General features: G+C 38.3%; 1 protein-coding gene across 1 annotated transcript in view; it reads right to left on the reverse strand.

Moving 5' to 3' along the window:
- The window catches only part of UTRN (utrophin), a 513,062-nt gene that overhangs the window by 139,356 nt on the left and 350,618 nt on the right, over positions 1–23,088 (reverse strand). Inside the window, exons 51-52 of the mRNA XM_023513504.1 lie at positions 19,537–19,709; positions 10,040–10,196 (exon numbers count right to left, since the gene is read on the reverse strand). Of these exons, the coding sequence (XP_023369272.1) occupies positions 10,040–10,196; positions 19,537–19,709 (330 nt within the window). The remainder of the gene's footprint in view (positions 1–10,039; positions 10,197–19,536; positions 19,710–23,088) is intronic.

Below are 23,088 nucleotides of genomic sequence, written 5' to 3' on the forward strand. Positions count from 1 at the left end.
AAAAAAAAAAAAAAAAAAAAAAAAACAAGAAGAAAATAAAAGAAAGGAAAGGAAAAGAGAAGAGAAAAGAAAAAAGAAGAAAAATTACAAAATGCAGACCTGGAAGAACTAAAATTAAAAATATATTAGAAAATCCAAGTCCTAGTTCAAAGAATAACTCCACCACCTGTCACTATTGAGCACATACTACATGCATTGTGGTAAATGGTGTATTCATACTAATGGTAAAACCTAAAGACTGAAGAGACTATGCGTCCCTAAAGTCTTGATCACAGAGCTAGTGAGTAGGGGAGGTAGAACTTGAAACTGGATCTTACTGAGCCCACATGTCATGTCCCCAACCTGAGATGCCTCAGAAAATGGAAGGAACAGCACTCTTTCCAAAGGAGAAGGGACAAAACTGTCTTTTCAATAAACTTGAATATATAAACTGCTAGGCATATAGGTAAAATAGTCCAATGTTACTTATAATTATTTTCTTCAAATTTTTCACAAGACTCTGATGTCAGATAATAATATCATTGGACACAAAATCTTTCTAACAAGCAATGACTCTACATCCACCTAAGGTATTTGAGACATAGCTTTATCTTTCTTTCTTTCTTTCTTTTTTCTTTTTTTTTGAGACAGAGTCTCACATTATCACCCTGGGCAGAGTGCTGTGGCATCATAGCTCACAGCAACTTCAAAGTTTTGGGCTTGAGTAATCCTCTTGCCTCAGCCTCCTGAAGAGCTGGGACGGCACCAACATGCCCAGCTAGTTTTTCTGTTTTTAGTAGAAGTGGGGTTTCACTCTTGCTCAAGCTGGTCTCAAACTCCTAAGCTCAAGCAATCCACCTACCTAGCCCTTCCAGAGTGCTAGGAGTACAGGCATGAGGCCCTACACCTGGCCAGAGACTTAGCTTTTTCTTTTCTTATTTTGTGTATGATGATGTTACAGGCAATTTCAATGAAAAACTAAAGTGCTTGTTTGAGTAACATTAGCATGTTGATTTTAAACGTATCCTGTGGAAGTGTATTTGTCTTGTTCACAATGAGAAGACATTTGGTATCGCTTTTTAAATTGATCTTTAAAAGACTTGTATACAGTGGCATTCAAAACTTGCATTTATAAGATCATATCTATTGGAAATAATGAACAAATTAGTGTTATTTTCTTTGTCTCTTAAAAAATAAATTCCATCTTGGTATTCTTTAGACATCTGAAATGAGCATGGAGGGATTATGTCAAATAGTGTTAATTAGCACTGTGCTGTTTGAAATAAAATAATCCTAACAGCTACCTGTAAGATTAGTGAATGAAACAGAAATCAAGTACAAGGTCCCCCTCTTTCTATGGAGAAATTTTAGGGAATAAAAAACCTTGCCTAATATTAGCATTAAGCCACTTGAGGGTTGATTTTGATTGATTCTAATTATGTAGTTTTAAGTTGGAAGGCAAGAGTTCTTTGAAGTTAAAAAGATTTTTTTTTAACTTTACTATAACAATTAAAAGACCTAAAAAGCAGGAACTCAAAAATATTACTGACAGAGTTGCCTAATAACAGACAAAACCAAAAGAAAAGGAAAAAGAAGCAACTTTATTTCAGTATGCTGGAACATATCTATGAAAAACTTAGCTTACAAAGTTATTTTGTGTTCTGTTTAAAGCGACATCACAATGTTATAATTGGAAAGAGTTCCATAATCCCTTAGAGAAAAGAGATTGGAAATAAATGTGCACATGAAGTGAAAGCTTGCCTGAACTGTAACCAAGGGCTACGGCCCTCCCAAAACTCAAGCTGAAATGTAACTGCCATGGTGAGAGTACGAAAGGTGGGACCTTCAGGAGGTGATTAGGTCACAAGGGCTCTGCCCTCAAGGATGGATTAACGCCATTATCGCAGCAGGAGTGTAAACTCCTGATGAAACGTTAAGTTTGGCCCCCATCCTCTCTCTGTCACCCACATTCTCTTCCCTTTCCTCCTTCCAAACATGGGCGGACAGAGCAGCAAGACCCTCCTTAGACACCTCCCACTCGAACCTCTGGGCCTTCAGAACTGTGAGCTAAATGAACCTCTGTTCTTTACAAAATTACCCTTTCTGGCCTTCTGTAATAGAGGCAGAAAACAGTCTAAGACACCAAGGGAACAAAGTCAGGGTTAAAGAAATGGATAAGTGGGCAAAGACAACCAGAGATTTGGGATAAGAGAGGGAAGTTCATGGTTTAGCCACAAACCATTTTGGAAATGATTTCTCATGAAATAGAGAAAAGGAACCATAAGGTTAAGGACAATCACAGGCCTTCCCTTGAATGTAAACTCCATGTAGACAGAGGCTGTGTCTATTTTCTGAACAAGTATCTCTCCAGTGTCTTAGAAATTGCCAGGCACACAGTAAGTAAGTAAATGGGAGCCAGAAAAAAGCAGGAAGGAAAATCCAGATTTCATTAAACCATATGCACCTTTCATCTTCCTCAGCTATGACTCAGATGATTGGAATAACTTATTTCTTAGGTTGCTTTCAGTTCTAACAGTTGATAATTCTGCATTATATATATGTATACACTAAACAAAGATTTCTCCTTACAGAATATGACAGCAGAAAAAAAAAGATAACTCCAAGGACTTAAAAAGAAAAAAAAGCTGCTCTGAATCACAGACCAGCCTATATACATTTGATTTTAAGAAAAGATTCAAGGGTTTGGTGCTTGTGGCTCAAGTGGCTAAGGCGCCAGCCACATACACCTAAGGTGGCGGGTTTGAATCCAGCCTGGGCCCACCAAAACAACAATGACAGCTGCAACCGAAAAATAGCCAGGCATTGTGACAGGCACCTGTGGTCCCAGTTACTTGGGAGGCTGAGGCAGGAGACTCGCTTGAGTCCAGGAGTTGGAGGTTGCTGTGAGCTGTGATGCCACAGCACTCTACCCAGGGGGATAGCTTGAGGCTCTGTCTCAAAAAAAGAAAAGAAAAGAAAAGATTCAGGATAAATAGAGAATTATGTTTATGTTAGAACTGGCCAAAGACTATTACATTTAATTCAATTAGAGAATTCCTGGATGTAAAGATGAGATTAAGTCTATTCAATGATATGGTTAGTGACATTCAGTAAGAAAGGTAAATAATTACCTGTAGGTATCACATTTTTTAAAATATTGTCTTAAATGTACTAATAGAATGATTTGCCCTAACTATGTAATATAGATTTATATGGATATAAATTAAAATTAATTGTAATTATATATCTCATAATAATATAATTTTAAGACATTACTCTTGGCTATTGGGAAGGAAGGTTGCTTTTGAGAAAATACACAATAGAACAATATAAATACAACACAATACAAAGTAGAACAATGTCCTGCTCTGCGGTGCTTCACTGTTCCTCAATTACCGTCATCTGTACTGTTCCATTTGATTCTCAGAACTGAGTTCTGGGTAGAAAATGGAACTGCTCGCTAGGTTTGAATGTTTGTGTTTCCCCAAATATCGTACGTTGAAATCCTAACTCCTAAAGGGCTGATATTGGGAAATGGGGCCTATAGGGGGTGATTAGGACTAGAGGGAAGAGCCTTCGTGAACTGGGATTAGTACCTGACAAAAGAGAACCTTCCACCATGTGAGGACACAGTGAGATGTCACCTATGAATTGGAGAGTGTCACCACAGCTATCATCTAAGAACCAGCCACCAAATCTCCCATCACCCTGACCTTGTGAGGAATGCACTCCTGTTATTTATAAGCCACCCAGTTTATGGTATTTTGCTAGAGTGGCCTGAATGGAGTAAGACACTACTTATTATTTCCATTTTACAGATGTGGAAACTGAAGCCTGGGTGAGTCAGAACTTTGTGAGGGTCACCCAGGTCGTCAGTAACAGAGCCAGCCCCAGTATTCTCCTTCCAGCTCAGTGCCTCTGACCATACCCCTCAGGAACAAAGCTCACTTACATCTGTAACCCCGATCATCTATCACACATATGGGGGCCGCGTGCCCCTCCTTACCCCTCCCCAGTGCACCTAGAGCCCATGGCCACCTACACTTCACAGTAGGTATCTAAGTTACAGATCTTATACCTCACATAGAAAGGGCTCCCCAACACCAGATTTTCAAGCCTTTACTCCCAAGTCAATAGTAAATGTCACAACCTATAAAGAAACTGGAGAAATCCTGCTTTAACCTTTTAATTCTTCCCTTGAGTTTTTCTTCTCTGTATAATTCATAGGAGTAAAGCCAATTAATGTACTTATTAATACTTCATGGCCATCCTGGAGAGAATCACTGAGTCCATCAGTCCTGCTGTTTCAGCAATGACCTACATAGAATGCTTACCCCAAACCCAAGCACAATTTTCTGGACTGTGTCATGTTCTACAGGGAAATGGATAGCCAGCAATTTTTATTTCTATAGACCCTGTGAATCAATTTCTTCAACTAATACATACTAAGTGCTATTTTAGTGGAAAGGCAACACTAGATACTAAAATATTAGTCCTTGAGGATAATACATTCGTGTTCATTTTGTCTATTTTCAGAAGGCAGCTAAAGAAAAATATAGGGTGAGAAAAGTAGCTTCATATTTTTTCCATAAACTAAGCCAGGAAAGTGCCATTAGAGAGCAAAGACAACAAGACAGAAACTAATAAAAACAGAAACAAAAGCACGAGAGTGTATCCCCAAGGTGCAGAATGGTGCTGACACAGAACAGTAGTTCAGTAAATAGATTTTGAATGAACAATGGATATATTTGTAGTCAATGATCCTAAATTTAAACCCTGACACTGCTAATTGCTCCCTTAAGTAATAGTGAGTAAATTGCTTGGGGTCTATGATTTACAAAGTTCTTAAATGTAAAATGCAGATAAATCGAATAGGATTTTTTGAAGGTAAAGTGAAATACTGCAATACTTACCAACAGTGCAATACTTACTACTTAAAATGTAGGAATTACTACATTATTATTTAATCCTATTATTGGCTGAATTGGCCATCTCTCCCCACCCTCGTATATGACTATATTTAGAGACAGGGACTTGAAAGAAGTGATTAAGTTAAAATGATGGCTCTAATTCAATATGACTGATGTCCTTGTAAGAGGAGGAAACTGGGATACAGATATGCACCAAAGGAAGACCATGTGAAATAAAGAGAAAATACAACCATCTCCAAGCTGAGTAGAGAGGACTTGGAAGAAGTAAGCCTGCCGACACCTCCATCTTGGACTTCCAGCCTCCAGAATTGTAAGCAAATAAATTTCTGTTGTTTAAGTCACCCGGTCTACAGTACTTTTCTATAGCAACCTAAGCAAACCTATATACGTCCCTACAAACATTACTCTAAAATCTATTCCATAATTTATTTTTGCTGTATCCCAGTATCTTATTCCTGGAAAGTTCTCAGAATTAAGTACGAAGCTTCTGAGCACACTATCTGGGTGAAAGGAATACTACAATTTTGACTCAATCTGTACAAAAAACAAAGTCTGTAAAAAAAAACAAAAAAAACACATGTACCCCCTAATATTCTGAAATCAAATCAATAAATAATTGAGTCTGTTTCTAAAAGCATTATAACAATAAATAATAGTTTAAAAGCCTACACTTTTGGATCTTGAAAAATTAATGGGCAGACTATGACAGACCACGATAAAGTATCATATTCTGGGATCCAGAATCAACAGAAAGTTTTACAATCATTGTTTTTAGCAAGGATATTACAATGAGATAGGACCCAACTGAGCTCAGAAGTCAGGAATTTAATCAGTGCTATTCATATAAACCATCTAATATATAACTCACAAAGTTAATAAAGTATAGACTAGGAAATAAAAACTCCTGGTAGGACCAAATTACTGAAAAAGAACAAAAGAGCATCCCTCAACAGCAGCCTGGATCACAGCAACAAGCTAAGTGATGGAAATTATAATTTAAAAAAATAATAATAACAGTAACCAGTGAGGAGCCCAGAAATCCAGAAAGCAGCAGTAAACATCGAACTCACACTACTCCTTGCTCCCATCTCCGACAAAGGTATTCTGAGTAGGTTTAAGATGAAAAGGATAAATGGAGAGTGAAAACTTCATTTTTATGTCAGAATCCCAAACTGTACCCCATTACCCTCACTCTCACAGTCACCATTTAGATTTCTCCCTCCTGTTCCTAGTGATTTTGTTGTCCATGTAAACAATCCTTCCCCTACCCTGGAGCTCTGTGATAGGCTCTCTGCTAAGGACCCTGCCCACCCCTCAAATTCTCCACACTTCACACCCCACTTGGCTCCCAACACAGCTAGTCCCACTGGATCATGAGTCACTTCCAACACGGCCTCACTGCCCCTCACCCCCCGGTGTCCTCACACCTCGCCTCACCCAGCGTCAGTCCCACATTCCATCCCTACTGTAACTCCCTTGTCTGATCCTTTATTTCCCTCCTGTCTCTCTTTCTCCATCACCTTTGTTTGGCTAAACTCAACTCTCTGCTTAACTCTGTGCCTTCATTAAAGCAACTAAACACAGATTAAAAAAAAAAACAAAACATTCACACTGGCTGTTCTTACTTTAAATTCATGACGATTGACCCCACATGAGTCCTTACTGTCATTCTGTAGTTTTGTTATAAATTCCTAGTTATCAACTTAGGTACTTCTAGACTACATTTTTTACCTCCTTCCCCCTCAACCCTCCACATTATCTTCCTTCTTCTCATATTTACTTGATGATCTTGCTTCTAATTACACAGAGAAAATACAGGCAATAAACAGAATGTCTACATGTTCTTACCCCCAAATCCACCACCCTTACTTTTGTAGGTACCCAGAGTCCACATTCCCTTCCAGTTAAACGGATGAACCCTTTGCTCTCCTGTGTAAGACCAGCTGGTCAGTGTGAGCACCAGATCCCACTGTCACGGTGTCCCCATGAAGTCCTGTCTCTCCTGCATCACTGACTTTTCCCACTTTATACAATCATTCCTGTTAGCATATATAGAACATACTAAATCATTGCCCATCTTTATAAAACCATTGTTATACTCCATTCTCCTCTTCAGCTACTGCCTCTATGCTCTGTTAAACTATGCTATAAAAATCCTTGAGATGGTTTATATACTTTTCTACTCATAGTCTCTTTTGAAGCCACTCCAATCATGTCCAGCTCAGTCATACTCCTGAAACAACTTTTGTTCATGGTCAACAAGACTGTCTCTAGATGGTAAATTTCCCTCACCTTACCCGACCTCTCAGCAGTATGTGATCCTGATGATCACGCCCTTCCTCAAAAAACACTTTCCCTCTGTGGTGCTCCAGGCTCTGTTCTCTGGTTCTTCTGCCTTTGGGGCTCTGCCTTCTCAGTCTTCCTCATCTTCCCAACCTCGAAAGTTAGGGCTTTGTAAGGGCTCATTTCTTGGAATTCCTTTTTCTAACTATAACCACCTAGATGATCTCATCCAATCCCATGGACTTGTCCAATCCTACAGATTGAAGAATTTGATCTCCAGTCCTGACCTTTCTCCTAACTTCAGAGTTATAGATCTAACTGCCTCATTAATATCCACAGCTTACTATGCCAAAAACCAAACTCTTGGACTTCCTGCCCAAACTGCACCTCCAGCAGTTTCCCCCAAATTCCTCCAGCAATTTCATCCCTAAATTGCTCCTTCCATTTTCCACTGCTTGGTCTGAAAGCCTTTGGCTGCTGACTCGCTTCGACTTTTTCTCTCACAGGCCACACCCAATACACCAGCAAACCCTGTTGATCCTCTGCAAATGTGTTCAGCAGCCAGTTACTCCTCCTCTTCTCTCCTGCTATTCTTTGTCCAAGTCACCATCTCCCCCCCGTTGGATTACTGCAGCCCATTCCTGAACTCCTCTCTATATTCCATTCCTCATCATTGAACCTATAATGTTATACAACAAACCAGATCACAGCCCTACAGATATCAACTCTTCCATGGCTTCCCATCTCACTGAGTAAAAGCCAAAACCCTTACAAAAAGCTTTCAAGAACCTCCGTGACCTGAGCCCCTCCCCGCCTCATCTCCTGTCTCTCTCTCTATTTGGCTGAACTACTTCAACCACAATGGCCCCCATGCTGCTCCTCAAATATGCCCCAAACGTTCAGCGCTTCTATGGCCGGCCATTGTGCCTCCCATCCCCTTTCTATAAAGTTTCCACCCTGAGAGGGGTGACTTCAGTAAGCTCACCTATTTCGGGTCTCTGCTCCAAAATCACCCTGTTTGTGCTACTTTCCTGAATTTCTCCACATAAAGTAGCAACTCTGCAGATACTCCCCCACTCGCCTTGCTTTTTCTTTTCATGCCACTCATTACCACGGGATATGATGTATATTTATCACCTCTTTGTTCAGCGTCCTACTTGTAGTACTTAGAATCAGGCAAGAACTTGGTTTTGTTTAATACTGATTCACCAGTGACTAGAATAATGCTCATACTAAACACTCAGTAATACCTGCTGAATAAATGAACCAATGTTATTACCAGCGCCATTATCAGCATTATCTCTATTACCTAAATGCCTGGGCGTTCCAAGATAGAGTAAAACCAACTGAAAGCCAGGTAACCTTGCTGGGATGGGAAACAAAAAATAGCTAGGACTGACCGGGAAGGCTGAGACACACTTTATGTGATGAGGCCAGAAGAGGAAGATCGTTTCAAGATTCAGGCTTGGGTCAAAGCTAGTAGCACACAGTCCTAAGCAGCTTTCATTCCTTACAAAGCACCTCTACCCAAAGAGCTTTGTATTATTCTCTTTCATCTGTAACACCTTAACCCACAAAAAGAGAATATTCTCTGAATAATTAATAGAAAGGAAAGTTGAAAAAAGGAAGGAAAAAGTGTGGTTTTACTTAAATCAGTGATTTTAAGTCTTCTATTATTATTTGGCACATCGTACACCAATAGCATTTTCCCTTTTCTTATCTTAAAGCTATTTGTCTGTCATACTCTTTAAGTATAAAGAGAGAATGTACCCAAATGGTAATTTTAATAACCTAGTCACAAGGGTTTAAAATAAAATAAACTTCAAGGTCTTGCCATTTTGTATTAAGGCAACTTATTACACAGATGACAAGCTCCTTTAGGAGATGTGTGGGTTAGTGATTGTCATTTTCTAAATGGGGATAGAATTCTACCATCACATTTTAATGTTCGGATCTAGAATGACACCTTGCATTGCAAGTGAAGAGCAGAGAATACAGTAAAACTAGATAAAATCCAATATATTAAAAAATCGGCATGAGAGATATTAAATAAATCAATTAAAAGGCAAAAATTTAAATAATACAAGAATCTAAAGAATTAATGGGTCAGTTGATACCATTTCAGCATATCTGGTTGTTATTCAGAATAAAAAAGTCCATATTTACATAGAGACAGAAATTTGAGCAGAATAAAAATATAATTCAAAGAAAGGGCTAAATTCAGAAAATTAGACATTTAATGATGTTAAATACTATAGTCTTTGCTTTAAGATTTTGCTATTTTTTAGGGCGGCACCTGTGGCTCAAAGGAGTAGGGTGCCAGCCCCATATACCGTAGGTGGTGAGTTCAAACCCAGCCCTGGCCAAAAAAAACGCCGCAAAAAAAAAAAAAAAAAAAAAAAGATTTTGCTATGTTTACTACCACAAGTCTTTGTTTTTTCACTTTCACTTAGTAAAACATGTTGTAATTATTTATGACTCTATGACATTTAAATTTAAGATTAAGTCAAGTTATAGTTAAGAAAAGTTCCCAATATAATGTAGTAATATTCTAAACTTCATGATAAATGAAAAGCAATATTATACGTTAGATACCTGTAATGTTTGAAAATACTACTTGAATAGGGAGTCACAACTTACTTTGAAGCAAATTAAAGTAATGAAGAGAAATTAAATAAAATGCCTAAATACTGGCAATTAGAAACAGAGGTTGGTAAGCGGGTAACTTATGATAATCAGTTCAACTTTGATATTTATCTAGAATTTGATTTCAAGTATTTACTTCACCAAAATTAAAAAAACAAAACAAGCAAACAAAAAGATACCCCCACAGGTGGTCAACTTACTTTACAATGGTCATACTGGAGCTGCAGGGCTGGAACGTCTCCTCCGATGGGCATCTGTTTTTTAAGCTCTTCGTCTTTTACGTTCAGCCACTTGATCAGTTCTTCTAAAGACATGAGCAACCTGTTCCACTTCTCAGCACTGGCCTCCAAATGGGCCCTGTTGAGAGACAACCACACTTAGACGTTCAAACTGCATTCACAAAACTATATACACTGCTAAATTTAGCTTGATAATCTTATAATGGCCATCTAATGTCACCTCCAACAAAGACACTGAATCATTGTTTAAAAATAAATTTCCTATAATACAAAGCGTTTGTAAATAAGCTATGCTGTAAATACAGGACTGTTCAAAGCATTTTATCGTTCTCTGAGAATTGTATGATTAGAAAATTTATTTTCTTGCACTATCACGTCTATTTATTCCACAGGTGCTGTGATTGACCTCACTTTACAAAACTGTGTTTTAACAAGGTCCTGATTCTGCTCAGGCTCCAGCTTGCCTGCGTTCATATTGATTAATTCTAGGCCAAATATGTAATTACCTTTCCCTTATAAACAATGATTTCACTTGTCACAGAGCAGAACTAAATAATTTCAATTATGTTAACTGAAAACTCTCTCTTCAGTAATAGCCATTTTGAAGCAAGTACGTTTGATTGAGGTGTGGCCATTTCTTTCCAGTATTTTTAAATGCAAAAGACAGCTAGAAACCAGATGTCCTCAATCGAGAAGTGCTGGAGTGTTTCTGTGTTCAAGACACATATGAATCCTGACCTCCTGTTTCAGATGATTTGATCCTGCATCTTCAATGTCTATAGTTCAACTCCTTAATCAATAACTAAATCACACATTATAGTCCTTTGAAATCCAGTTGCAAACACTTATTTTATTGAGGAGCACACAAATATCTTTGCCAATACAATAAACACTTTTGGGGGCACAGCAATAATGAAACTGATCACTGAAACTAAGGACATTCAGCATCTGAAGAACCATCTATAAGGATGAAGGTAAAGACTTTTTAAAAGAGGTACCCAAGTGGCCTTGAAATAAAAAAGAAAACCTTGGTGTATGGGATTCTATGCAACTTTATTTTTCCATAGTAAACAGCGAGCTGACCTGGCAGAATCTCTGCCTGGCAAATCTGTTCTGGATATTCTCCAGCAGATTATAACTAAGTGTTCAGTGGATTACTACCATATGCCCAAGTAAATGCATGCTTCTGCAGGAGCTTTCAGAGTTCTAGTTTTGTTTTGATTCTTTCATCTGGAAAGATGAAAGCTTTTCCTTGGGCAGCAGGTTGAATGCTTTGTAAGAAGAAACTTTTGATTACTGTGTGACTTAGTTTTACTTTCTCTATTTTCCTATAAACATTTAAAAACTTCAGTGCCTCCAAGATGACTGATCACCAGTTATCAATCATGTTTTCAAAATCTTCACTTAAAATATTTCTTTATTTAACACATATCTGTGGGCACTCACAGGTTTCGATACTGACTTACTCTAACTGCGTAACTGCTGCAGTTCATTCTTTTGGCAGTTTAGGTTCAAACAATACATAACTTTCATTGACCGTATTATCAACCTAGGTTGGCGTCTACACGTACTACAAAATATACTTTACACAAGTTACCATGTTCCAAATTAAATTATTTCTTACAACTTTCTAAACATTCTCAAGTGGCTATTTTTTAAAATGTAATGGAAAAACTTGTTAGAAGGCAAAGATCCATAAAAATGGTACCCCATCATTTAAGAATGGAGAAAGTATAGAGAAAATCATGAGCTAATATCTGTTTTAAATGAGCAAAATCCTTTATCTTTCAGAGAAACCATATCTTCCAGCAGTTATTCCTTTTCTCAGTGTATAGTTTTAAAAAGAAATGGTGTGAGTGAGTGGGGAGGGGCATTTGTTAAAATATAGTTTTCCTTTATTTAATACAAGCATGCATTTATGGGACACCCCCCTCTGACAGCAGGTACTATCCTGTTTCAGAAAGTCATGTCATCAATAGTTCTAGGGGCAAGTTAGGACAAAGATAAGAAAATCAAATGTACTCTAAGGTAGGAAACATAATAACAGCTCTACAAGAGAACTGTGGCTCAGAGAACGAAGAACTTGCTCAGGAAGCCACAGTGAAAATTTGGGATCCAACTCAAAGTCCAAGCTATTTTCTGCTACATTCCTTTCATCATGGACTGCATTTAAAAGGACGGATAGAAAATGCTCAGGGTACATAGTATTTGTGGACCAGTACAGATACAATTAGGAAGGAGGTCTACCAAGTAATACAGTGACCCAAATTAAGAGGGATCAAAGATATACCATCTTTGTGCAGGGGCTGCACAGAATTAGGAGTCCAATTTGTGGCATTCTTACCACAAAGGTAATTTCTTTTGGGTTCATGGTTAAATCTACAAATTATAAATTGGGTTACAATGAAATAAAATACCTTAGTTAGTGAAAGAGTAACAAATAACATTCAAAGGGGGATTATTCCTATTCCCAGAAAGGAATTAAGACCTACCAAGAGAAAAGAGTCAAGTTCTCAGAATTCAGTCTGACTGCATTAAAAAGAATGCCAAAGTTGTGTTTCCAATATGGGAGCCAACAGCAACAAATGGCCATTTAAATTTAAATGTAAGATAATTAAAATTAATAAAGTTTGAAATTCAGCTCATGGGTTGCATTGGACACATTTCAAGTACTCAGCAGGCTACAAAAGGCTAGTGACTACTACCCTGACCAGTGCAGGTACAGAGATACCCACAGAAAGTTCTATTGGAAAGTACTGCAGCAGGGAGAAAAAGAGAAAGAGGAGAGAAGTGGGATCCTCCTCTATTAGATCTAGGAAAAGGAGATTTTAGCAGTTTTACAAGATGGTTAGCAAAACCAACTATCTAAAGCTAAAAGTGGTATCCATGACATTGTAAAATGTGATAACATCAGATGTAAATGATTGTGTTAAAGGTTAATCTGCTCTCTGGGCTTTTTAAAAAGGTGCCCTGAATTTTTAAGAGACTCATAAAAGAAAGGGAAGATAGAATTTTATCTTTGAACTCTGTTTTCATTAGATTTGACAATTTCACTGGCTTTTGAAACCGTATGTTAATAAGGTTCTATATTAAACATCATTAAACTGATAAGTGGATATTTAATTAACATAATCTTAAATTAAGTAAGTTTAACATAAAAATTTAAACCGCATCATTCACAGTACAGAAATTATTAGTGTGTTTCCAATTCACATTTCTTTTCCACTGAATAAAAATACCAAAGTTCCTAAGAGCCTTGTAGCTGAAGTTGCAAACTGTTAGATGTCTTCTCTCATAACAATTTAAGTAAAATGTAAAATTTATAATTGAATATATTATTTTCAGATTGTTAAAGAATATTTGGCATGTTGGATTTCAGTATTTTAAAAGTTTAATCATGGTCATCCAAAATAATATTTAAGATATTAACCATAATAACCTTAAGATAGTAAGATGAGCCACATGTTACTACATCATTCCAATGTGGTACTACATGACCACACCATGATCAAAGGAAATAACGTCTGTTAAGCACTTAAGGTAGATCTGCCATGCAAATATTCAACAAATATTAGGTGTTACTATGATCTTGGCATACATTTTCTTTCCTAAAAAGGATGATAAACTAGAGGAAATGCTTCTTACTATGACAACTTTTACATCATATAAACTTTAACATCGACTTTAGTGCAGTTAATGCCCAACGTGAACCCAGTGTGTAGTATCTGTGAACCCAGACCCCACAGATATTACGTACGCCAAGAAGCACAAGAGGCATCCATCAGAAGGCCTCATTCTCAGGAAAAAACGAAACAAAGCCACCTGCAAAGACAGAGGTTTGGGGACTAAAGAAGAAACCTCAAAATCATTTAAAATCGGCATGGGGGTGAACATGATTGATAGAAAATCATTCATAAACACAATGCCAATTGTAAGTAGAAAGTGTCTAATTACAGTGGAAGAAATGTTATCATGTATGACTTTGTAGGGCAATATTAGGCAGCCCAAGATTAAGAACAGGAGACAGTGTAGGGGTGATCAGTTTCAGACTGGAAAACAGGAAATTCGGGGAGAAAAGAAATTCAAAGTGCTGATTATTGACTATTACAATAAGTAGAAAGTCTGAAAAGCAGCTAAGATTAGAAGAAAGACAATCAGGTTCAGGAAGAAGAAGGAAAAATAAAAAGAAAGCTGGCTCAGTTTGGAGATTTGTGTCTGTAATCCTAGCAGTTTGGGAGGCCAAGGAGGGAGGATTGCTTGAGGGCAGGAATTCGAGACCTGAACAAAATAGCAAGACCCTATCTCTACAAAACATTTCAAAATTAGCCAGACATGCTGGTTCATGCCAGTTATCCCAGCTATTTGGGAAGCTGAGGCAGGAGGATTGCTTGACCCTAGGAGTGTGAGGTTGCAGTAAGCTGTGATGACATCATGGCACTCTAGCCTCAGGAAGAGAATGGAGCCCTGTCTCCAAGGAAAAAAGAAAAGAGAGCTAAGAATTTCACCACTGAAAATCCTGGAGAATATGCATTTTTAACCAATCCAGTGGGAATACTATAGATAGATTATAAATGCACAGTAAAACCATAAAGTTAAGTAAAGGGTCCAGAGATAATAAGCTAATGAAGGAAAGCCCTCGTCTGGACAGGGTCTGTCACTGTAATGTGAAAGAGAGGTGTTTTACTGCTGATGTTGCAAACAATTCTGATTTGATCTGATACTGCAGAGAGCTCTTCTCTAACTAAGAGAAGAAATCTCGAAACTCATCACGTTCAGATGGACATGGCCATGTGGAATGTAGTAAAATTAAATGTGTGGTCCAGAAAACAGTTTGTCCTTGGATTCCTGGAGAACGATCATCTCAGGGACACTAAGGAGACAGGGAATGGTGACTGAGTCCCAGTAGGGAAGTAGATGCCCAAATCAGTGACATCTGTGGCAAAGCATCCTCGAGATTGGGGGGAAGAAAGATTGAGGTGAAGAGCAAGCAGGCCCTGGAGTGTGCACCTGCAAGGAGAAGCTGCTGAGGGGCAGAGAACAAATGCTCAGGACGCGGCAGGTAGGCTGCAATGTCCCCTGTCCCTGTGTGCCAGGCTCCTGTTTCGGCCAGTGCCTCTTCTGTTGGTTATGGCTGGCATGTTTGATGTCCACAGCAGCTTTAAAGATTTGGAATATTCCCATTGGCTGCTGAATGAGGAAAATAGGGAAATTAATCTCTATTCAAGAGTACTTCAAGTAAAGCAGGCAATCAAGGGAAAGGGCAACTTTCGATTATACAGAAAGGTGGTGGAAGAGTTTATTGAAATATTAAAGATGTAGGAGGGTTTGCATGCCATAGTCTCTTTCTTGCAGACTGTGCTTCAAAGGAATGAGAAGAAGGAACAGAGGAGCAGAAATGAAAACTGCTATCTAGGCTAAGGTGACCAGATTTTAACATTGGTAAAGCAGGACACCATTGACTGGGTGGGGGATGGGGCGCCTGACAACAATGCAAACTTTGATAAGCAGTTCTCGATAATTAGTTCTCAACAATTATTTGTTATTATTAAAATTTAACATTATAAAATTAACAAAAATAATATAAAACTCATATCCTGGTGAAATAGCCACATGGCAGCCGAAAACCATATACTCCCTTCCTATTCTCCCACGTTCCCTAGCTTGTCATGCATTCTTTCCAAAATTGAGACTTTTAAAAAACACTGCAGGACGCGAGAAAAATTATTAAAAAGCAGGATGTCTGGTCACCTTACTCTAGATGGGGGGGCACTACTTGTTTGTTCCAGACAGTTTGGAACTGAGCTAATTGTCCTTGCCTAGAAGCAAGGGAGGGAGCCAGTCTCCTTTTGGTACTGATTCCACCTGGGTGACCTTGCCCAGGAGGGGAGTAGGGAGTTTACATTAGCCTTTTCATTTCCAAACGAAGTAGTTACATTAACCACTTCATTCCCAAATGGAGTTACATTAACCTTTTCAGCAGCTGAAAACTGTATATTCCCTTCCCCTTCTTCTGCTGTTCCCTAGCTTGTCCTGCATTCTTTCCAAAAATTGGGACTTTTTAAAAATGCCACGGGATGTGGGACAAATTGTTAAAAATCAGGACTGTCCCACCAAAAGTGGGACATCTGGTCACCTTAATCTAGGCATCACTTCCCGTAAGCTGCGGTCCTCAACCCCTGGGCATGGCCTTTTAGGATTCTGGCCAAACAGTATCACCACCTGTCTGAGCTCCACCTCCTGCCTCCTCTACCTTGTCCAAGGAAAATTTGTTTTCCATGAAAATAGTCCCTGGTGTCAAAAAGGTTGGAGGTGGCTGCCATAAGAAATGGAGTCAGGAAGCTGGGAGGTGGAGGGGGCCCACCACATACTGAGCAGGGAGAACACAGCCCCACTCCTTAAGGAGGGTTTTCTCTCTAAGCACACTGTGGCCTTTCCTCCCATTTCCCCAGTAAGTGTCTGCAGAGGTAGCATGTGAATCTGATTGGCAAATTCAGGGCGAATAACTTGGATGTGCTTAGCTCAGCCCACCCTCTCCTCTTGAGCACAGACCCCAGAGACTGAGTTCTTTTCTTCCCTTCAATATAGGGGTTTCCCACTTAGGAGGCCATCTCAACCAGTGACTACTGGCAATTCTGCTTCATTCTGGGGCTGGGTTACTAGCCCAGTCTCCTCTAGTCTAAGTTATCTCTTCCAGCCTGGCCTCTGTCAGTAATCAACACGGCATGTGAATTCTCTTTTGGCCACATGATGTATGCCTGTTGAACACACTTCTGTTTTGTACTTGTTCAGAATCCAGCAGAAAAGGGAGATGCTATTTATTGAGGACATTCTCAGAAACCCCCAACATTACTGACTAAGATAGAAAAAGATAGGGTAGAGAGACTATCTATGTCATTTAAACTGACTAATGCCAAATGAGGTGATAATCAATGACAATAGTAGTAGCTAAAAATTATTAAGTACTCACCATGCATCACTGTTTTAGGCACTTTATAGAGGATAAATAAACAAGATGTTCACGTAACCTAGTAAGGAAGTTATTCTTACTGTCCCAATTTTACATACGAGGAAACAGAGGCACATATGGGTGGCCCAACTACTAAGTGGCAAGGCCAGTGTTTGAAAACAGTCAATCCAGCCCCAGCTGTACCTCTACCAAACCCTATCCTGGGCCACTCCTGTCTGAGCTATGCTTCCAAGATGAAGGCCCATTGCTGAGAAATAATAAACCATTTTTTAAAATAAATATCCAACTAATAATGAATACAATAGTGTAATTTATTTACCATGTTTTTGAGGACAAAGAGAAAGGACAGATCATTCACTTCTAGTTAAACATATCTGATGTGTGTGAAGGCACAGGCAGGTCACTCCGGATACCGTTCTAGCCCCTGCGGCTGGTACAAACTCATGACACTGTCATGGGTCATACTACGGCTACAGCAATCGGGTCTTCTCTCCTCTTCCCTTCACAGCTGATGTCCTCAACATAACTAGAGTGAGTGGACTCAGTTCTACTTCTATAGGGCCTGACAGTTAAGTTCATGAATTCAGCCTAGAAAACGAGTTACCCTGTGACTTTTACCTCATTAGCCTAAAATGTTGGTTCCGCTGGCTCCTCAGTGGATGCTTTTTACTGTGTTAACATTTTTAATATTTTTATTTGTTTACACGTATGCAGAACAGAAAGTTGCAAGCCAGTAGGATCTATACAGTTGAAAACGCAATTCTTAAACAAGTATATTATCTCACTGCACCACACGCTCTAATTTTCATGTCTTTTAAAACAAGCGATTGGCTGATACCGACATAATTTCTAATGAGACCTTTACACAGAGGCACATCTAGGTCACTCCCCTCCGTACATGTAAGAGGAATCGCGAATTCCCCTCCATGAGCTCCACCAGAATAAAAACCTTTCAGGACATTTTTTATTTTTATTTTTTAGAGACAGGGTCTGTCCCTCTGTCACTCAATGATCATAGCTTACTGCAACACTGAACTCCTAAACTCAAGCCACCCTCTTGCCTCTTGACTCACAGGGATTACAGGTGTGGACAACTAAGCTTGGTCAAATAAGCTTCTTATTAGAAGCTAGTTTCTAGGGCAATGCCTATGGCTCAAGGAGTAGGGCACTGGCCCCATATGCCAGAGCCGGCAGGTTCAAACCCAGCCCCGGCCAGAGAAATAAAATAAACAAACATCTTTAAGAATAAAATATATATTAAAAAAAAAAAAGAAGCCAGTTTCTAAAAAAATTCATTCACAATAAATAATCAACAAAGACTTCTGCTCTTCATGAAGTCTATGAAATGCCAAAACCAGTTCAAAAAGATCCACTATACCACTTATGGGTATTAAAAATATAATGATAAAACAATGCAGAAACTGGATGCTTCTTCAAACAATTTTCACATAGATTAACCAACTACCAAATTGCCTTCACAATGATCATAAGGGTTAAATATTTATATTCCAATTTTATAAATAAGAAAACTAAGGTTCAGAGGGACTAATTTACCCAAGATTGTAGAGTAAATGGTAAAAGCAAAGAGACAAATTCAATACCACACAGTTTTGAGATTGTACACATGAAACATGGTAAAAAGTAAAGAAAAACCTGATCTAGGACTTTCTATCAACATTCCTCTTTTGGATGTTTCTCAGTAACATTTTCTTCAGTCGGCATTCCCTAAACTTATATGTAACAGTTCATATACATCTGGATAACTGCCCATTATCTATTAAATACAATCTTAAAATATTCTTGGCCACCAATAACAATGATCCTTCTGTCGCTCTGGGTAATTTGTTCAAGGTCTTTTCCTAGTCAGAATTTTAGTCCAAAGGTTCCTCCCTATTTAATTTTACTCTCTCCCAATGCAGGCATGAATCATCAGTTTTCTGTTTTGATGTCCCTACAAGATATTTAATTTCTATAAATACATCTTCGAATTCGATGTACACGCAGCATGATGAAGCATAATACACTCGTTGCCAAAACTTGACAAGCTCTAGATGCAAATCCTGATTTTGGCGCGTGTTAGTCCAAAAACTTGGCAAGTGCCTTATGTTCCTTAAACCTCTGTTTCCTCATATAAGACAGGATTTTACCGTCCACCTTACTAGGATTTTTTAGCATGAAATAACGTCTGTAAAAGTCTTAATACAATGCTGGGTCATGGTAAACAGTAATTAGCAGGTGCTGGTAATAGTAATAGTAGTAGTATTAGGTTTAAAGTATGATAGGAGCATGTGTGAGTAGTTAGAACAGTTGGCAGAGAGCACTGGACACAAATGGAGCTGAAATTAGAAATTTCAAGAAAACAGTCTTTGCATTTAAATCTGAAACTATTTCTGAGTAAGTAGCATTGGTAGTAAGGGTGTCCTCTTTCTGATACATAAAAATCACAGAACCCCCACTCCATTATTTTTACTTTGATATCGATGGTGCTGACCTGATGCTGGCAGACTTGGCCTTTAAGTCGTTCCATCTCTGGTTCATGTCATCCAGTCGATGTTGAAGCATAGTTGCCTCTTCAGAATTTCCCAAAGCTTTCACCATCTTTTGTCTGTTTCCATCAATGCTTTTAAATATGTCATTATGGGCATCGATTTCCGCCTGGATGTCCTAAAGAGAAAAAAGCAGAGATAAGAAACATGGGAAGGATCAGTATTAGCTACTGGGCTTTCTGTACAGGGCTTTGCTTTTTTATATTCACAGATGAGCTGCTTTCAAGCAAAATGGTTCATTTCACCTCCCATGACAACAAATTTGAACGTTTCTAAATTCTTACACTGAAAATAATCGTCTTTAAATCTTCCATACATTGATTTCTCAGTTCTTAAAAAGAATGTCTTATAATCTAAATGTCACGCATCAGCCTGTTAGATGTGTTCCGAATTCAATGAGCAATTTTTAAAATTTCATACATTTGTTGCAAAATCATCAAACTTTGCCTCATACCCAAATCGATTATTTTTTCCCTTTATACCTGGGCAAAACTTCCCTTAAAATCTGATGCTTTAGAGATATCACTAAGATGTTAGATAATCTCAAATGTTTTTCACATTTTAACAAACTAATAGTTTGCCCCTTTAATCTTATAAAATTAATTTCTAAAAATGTAAAAGAACATTTTCATATAGAAGTTTATCCTCAGTAAGAAATAAAAACTAACAATACAATGTTGTTCTCTCATTAAATAGGAAAATAGTTTTCTTTATAAAATAAATTTACTGGAGTTTGAGTAAAATGAGAATTTTATAAATGACAAAAATTGGTTCATATTTTGAGGAAGTATTGTAATCACTATCAAAATCCATAAGACATTGAATTTTAGGTAGATTTTATGAATTAACATTTAAGACACTGATTGTTCCCAATGGAAAAATGTAGGAACTACTGACTAGGTGCCTGTAGCACAGTGGTTACAGCACCGGCCACATACACCGGGGTTGGTGGGTTTGAACCCTGCCCGGGCCAGCTAAACAACAATGACAACTGCAACCAAAAAAATAGACAGGCATTGTGGCGGATGCCTGTAGTCCCAGCTACTTGGGAGTCTGAGGGAAGAGAATTGCTTAAGCCCAAGAGTCTGAAGTTGCTGTGAGCTGCGATGCCACAGCACTCTACCAAGCACAACATAGAGGGGCTCTGTTTCAGAAAAAAAAAAAAAAGGTAGAAACTATTACACTAAATTTGTGGTGATACAATATAAAGTTTAAAAACAAAAGATGCAAAACTATACATTATAATTTCATTTTAAAAGTAGGCATTTAAATTAGCATCTGTATTTGTGTATAATTACACACATGTACATTTAAGATGCTGTAAAAATAAATAAAATAGCATAATCTGTCTATAAAAAGATTACAAGCAATTTTAGTTTTCTTCTATATATTTCTTTTCAAATTAAACTTAAGTTTTTAACTGACAAATCACAATTAATTATATGTACAATAATATGTATGTATATATTCATGGCATGCCTAGTAACGTTTCAACATGTGTAATGTATGGTGATCAGATCAGAGTTATTAGTATATCTATTATCTCAAACATTTATCATTTCTTAGTATTTAAATTATTCAATACCCTTCTCTTAGCAATTTGAAATTATATATTATTGTTAACTTTAGTCATCCTCCAGTGATACAGAACACTAGAACTTCTTCCTCTAAAATGTTTCTTTTTATAAATAGATAAATGTAACAGTTTAAAATTTAGAACATGGCGTTTAATCAATTTTTTTACTACTGCCTATTTATAAGATTGTCAACATAACGATCTATGCTAATTTAATCATTATCTTTTCCTCCTGAATTTAACAAAAGCAATCTAGTTGTAGCTATGTCTGGTGTGATAGCCACTAACATCCCAGAAATAAATGTGAATTTACAAAGAGAAAAACACACACCAGAGGGGGCCATGAAGGTGTGATGTGAGTTTCCCTGGTATGAATCGATAACGGACAGTAAAGCAACACACAGCAGAAATATAAAACTTCTATTTCAGGCAGTAAATCTGCATTAGTAAGGAGAGCTAACTCTTAAAGGCCACAGTTCTACTGCTCTTCTGCTCTTAAGTTTTTACTATGCAACAGTCTGAATGTTTGTGCCAGGCAAAATTAGTATGGTGCAACCCTAACCCCCAAGGTGGGGCCTTAGGAGGTGATTAGGCCATGAGGGTGGAGCTCTCATGAATGAGATTAGTGCCCTTGTCAAAGAGGGGAGCTGGTTTGCCCTTTCCATTATGTGAGGATGCAGCTAGAAGGTGACACCTATGAACCAGAAGAGCAGGACCTCACCAGACACTAAAGCTGCTAGTGTCTTGGTCTTGGACTTCCCTGCCTCCAGATCTGGGAGAAATAAACTTCTGTTGCTAATAAGCTACTCAGTCTATAGTGTTCTGTTATAGGAGCCCAAACAGACACTCCCCTGAGTCTCTCCAATTGTAAGTGAGCACAGTGAAAATTTTAATAGGATGTTGAGAATGTTTTCAGTTATCTAAAATTAACTCTTGATAATCACATCCATGCATTCTCTCAAGAACCAAAGCTTAGGGAGCAACACCCAAGAGACTGTTTTTCAATTGCCCACAGCCAACATTAAACAGAAACACACAAGTACACAAGCTCCACACCAGACCAAGCTTCACACCAGACCAAGCTCCACACACAAGCTCCAAACACACAAGTACCAAGCTCCACACACAAGCTCCAACTAGCAAGTTAGGAAGCTGTCAGTTAATATAAGATGAAGGGGCAGAACTGCCCCATCATCATTTCTGATAGGATTTGTGATGTCTAACATGATACTAAAAGGGTCCGATTTGGGGAGTGGGTGAGAGGAACAAAGTTTGATGGACAACTTCTGCAGGATTTATGCTCCAAATCTGCAAGCCTCTGAGGTTCTCTGACCCTCATGACAAAACCAAATCACATCCTCCTGCAAAAAGTAATTTGCAGAACTAGGGGCTAACTACAGAACAAAAACTCTGAGATTGTGGAATCTTGTGCATTTCACTGGCAACTCCATCCCAGGGAAGTGCAGAATACGCTAAGGGCAGCCTGGGGAGAAAGTCAGACGCTGAGGCGAGGTGCTCAGGGTGGGCAATAGCATGCGTGGAGAATGACAATCTCATTATAATTACAGTTTCAGATGCTTCATACAGAAAATCTCAGTGAAAGAGAGAAAAGAAAGTTCTGCTGAGAAGTTCTTTGGTGTCATCTCCTAGACAACACGATTCCTATTCTTCAGAATACAGTTGTTCTATTTTCGTGTCTTAAATTGCATTTTAAGACATCAAAAGAGACACAGTAAAAGGTTAGCAGGCAAGTCTGCAATGGTTTTAAGCATATGTCGTGTATCTGCATGGTAGCCATCTTTCTCAGTAAGTTCAGTGACACGAGCAAGGCAGCTCTTTGCTCTAACACTGCCAAGGAGAAACTGGCCTCAGCTTTGCTAATCATCATCACTGTGGGTGGACCACACCTGACTTCAAACCA

This window comes from Otolemur garnettii, unplaced genomic scaffold (assembly GCF_000181295.1).
Source record: "Otolemur garnettii isolate 467f Iridium unplaced genomic scaffold, OtoGar3 scaffold00042, whole genome shotgun sequence".
Taxonomy (NCBI): domain Eukaryota; kingdom Metazoa; phylum Chordata; class Mammalia; order Primates; family Galagidae; genus Otolemur; species Otolemur garnettii.